Source organism: Oncorhynchus clarkii, chromosome 18, assembly GCF_045791955.1.
Source record: "Oncorhynchus clarkii lewisi isolate Uvic-CL-2024 chromosome 18, UVic_Ocla_1.0, whole genome shotgun sequence".
NCBI lineage: Eukaryota > Metazoa > Chordata > Actinopteri > Salmoniformes > Salmonidae > Oncorhynchus > Oncorhynchus clarkii.
In genome coordinates, this window is record NC_092164.1 from 13642967 (window position 1) to 13645066 (window position 2100).

The window sequence follows — 2100 nt, forward strand, 5'->3', positions numbered from 1 at the left end:
TCTCTCTCTCAATCTCTCTCTTTCTTAACCACACGCACATGCTACCTCCCCCTCCATGATTCTTTATCACTGTTATTGTGTCTCTCTCTTAACCTCACACACAAACCAATGCACACAAACACACACGCATACACTAACCTCCACAAAACACATTCTCTCTCTCTCTATCTCTCCCTCTTATTTCTCCCGCTTTTTGTCTCTCTCCATACCGTTCTGTACCCAATCCTCCCTCCCTTCCGCCTCTCCTCTCTTTTACTCCTCCCTCTCCCTCCCTCGTTCCCCCTCCTCCCTCTCCAGGCTGGCTGAGTAAGTGCTGCAGCATCCTCACAGCGGAGTGTGTATGTGAGAGGAGTGTGTGAGTGGTTAGCATCGGGGATCTTGAACCAGAGGGGTTCCGTGTGAAGAGAAGGGCTCTTCTGTGCGTGTGCTTGCCGTGTGTGTGTGTGTGTGTGTGAGAGAGTGTGTGCGTTTTCTCGATCTATGCGTGCGAGCAAGTGAGCGTGTGTGTGACGACGCTGTCCTCGTTCTGCACCGACCGGACCCTCTCTCGCTCATCTCATCATGCAGCCGGCTGTGCACATCTCACCGCTGTGACGACTGAGTGTCTAGACCAGGCTCTGGAGACTGAGAGAGAGAGACAGGCAGAGAGACCGACACACAGACAGACAGGTGGACAGACAGATGGACTGTTGGTGGCGTGTGATGCTTTGATTCCTATTGGAATAGAAGGGTCTCCTCTGCATGGGACACTGTTGTAAGCCCTCATTAAGTTAACGAATTGGAGACAGACAGACAGACAGACAGACAGCTCTCCGGTCGACTCGAAGGACCACCTCTCTTTCTGGGGTTTGGGATGCGCTGCTTCTGGGTGGACTAGGAGAAAGGTCTCCTTTCTTTCTTCCCCTCTCCTCCTCCTCTCCTGTCTTCCACGAGAGAGCGCTCAGTGAGGATCTGATCCTGGAGTGTAGAGAGAGACAGAGGGCCTGACGGGACGCGAGGCAGCATGGCTCGTCTCAACTGGTGCCTGGCCGCTGTCATCAGCTGGGGCAAGTTCCTCTTTTCCTGCTTCTTCCCCCTACGGGGGGCCAAGAAAGACAAGGTAAGCCCGCACAATGAGGGGGACTGGGGGGGGGGGGGGGGGTCAGAGAGGGGGACTGGGAGGGTGTTGGAAAGGGGGAGGAGACGGAACAATGTACAATGGAATCATGGAACCACATTTTTTATTTTATTATTTACACATTACTTCGTCTGGTTCTTCATTTATTGCATTTATTGCTTTTCATTGAGATCAGAACCTGCTTACCAGAGATGGTGAGATGAGAAGAGTAGGAGTCTAAAAGGTGTTGTAGTCCGTGTTTGTGCACCAGTATGTATAATGGTCTTGGCGCTACACTGGCTTGAACATTGAGTAATATCTGTGTCAGCTAGATAACCAGCTGGTGCGCCAGCACTACAGATTAGTTTAGCACAATTTCACACAGCACGGCTGCTGGTGTGTGGACTACACTACAGGTTGAGGAACATCTAGTGGATGTTGCCCCTTAGCTCTGATTCAAGGTCAGTGTTGCTCTTCACCACCAATGGTGAAGATTAGGATGGAGATAGAGAGGAACTGATCCTAGATTAGTGCTTAGGGGCAACTCACCCCTTGGATCTGGAGAAATGGGGTGCTTGTTTCAAACGTTACTTTGCTACCATACCTGAGTGTCCCGATCCATAGTGTCACCTTGTACGACTGCAGAACAGAGCAGAACAAGGTTGGCATCTGCATTCAAGGTTTGCGTTCGCTAAAATAAAAATCGCTCAACCGTTGGCGTTTTACCAGCCATGTCATTTTACCATTCGTTGTTTTTCGGGTCGGTATTTGTACTTTATGGTTCGCTGGTTTTTCCAGTTCCGTAGTGGTTCGTATCTTGCAGGCGAATGTTTGGCAACAAAGGATGAACGTATTTCCCTGACTGATGCCAAATCTTTAGAGGTGCGGTGTGTTGCTGGTTTCAGTTTTATTAGTTTGAATTGGAATGTGGTAAAACAATGTCTCTGAGTGTCAGAAACACTGCACCACTCTTCTCTCTACCCCTTTCTCTCTCTCTCTCTCTC

At 49.9% G+C, this 2100-nt stretch overlaps 1 protein-coding gene across 7 annotated transcripts in view; it reads left to right on the plus strand.

Moving 5' to 3' along the window:
* Nucleotides 1-1003: 1003 nt before the first annotated feature.
* Nucleotides 1004-2100, plus strand: part of LOC139373016 (tensin-1-like) — a 164039-nt gene continuing 162942 nt past the window's right edge. For all 7 annotated transcript variants that reach the window (XM_071112980.1, XM_071112981.1, XM_071112982.1 and 4 more), the window contains exon 1: nt 1004-1099. In XM_071112980.1, coding sequence (XP_070969081.1) covers nt 1004-1099 — 96 coding nt within the window. The remainder of the gene's footprint in view (nt 1100-2100) is intronic.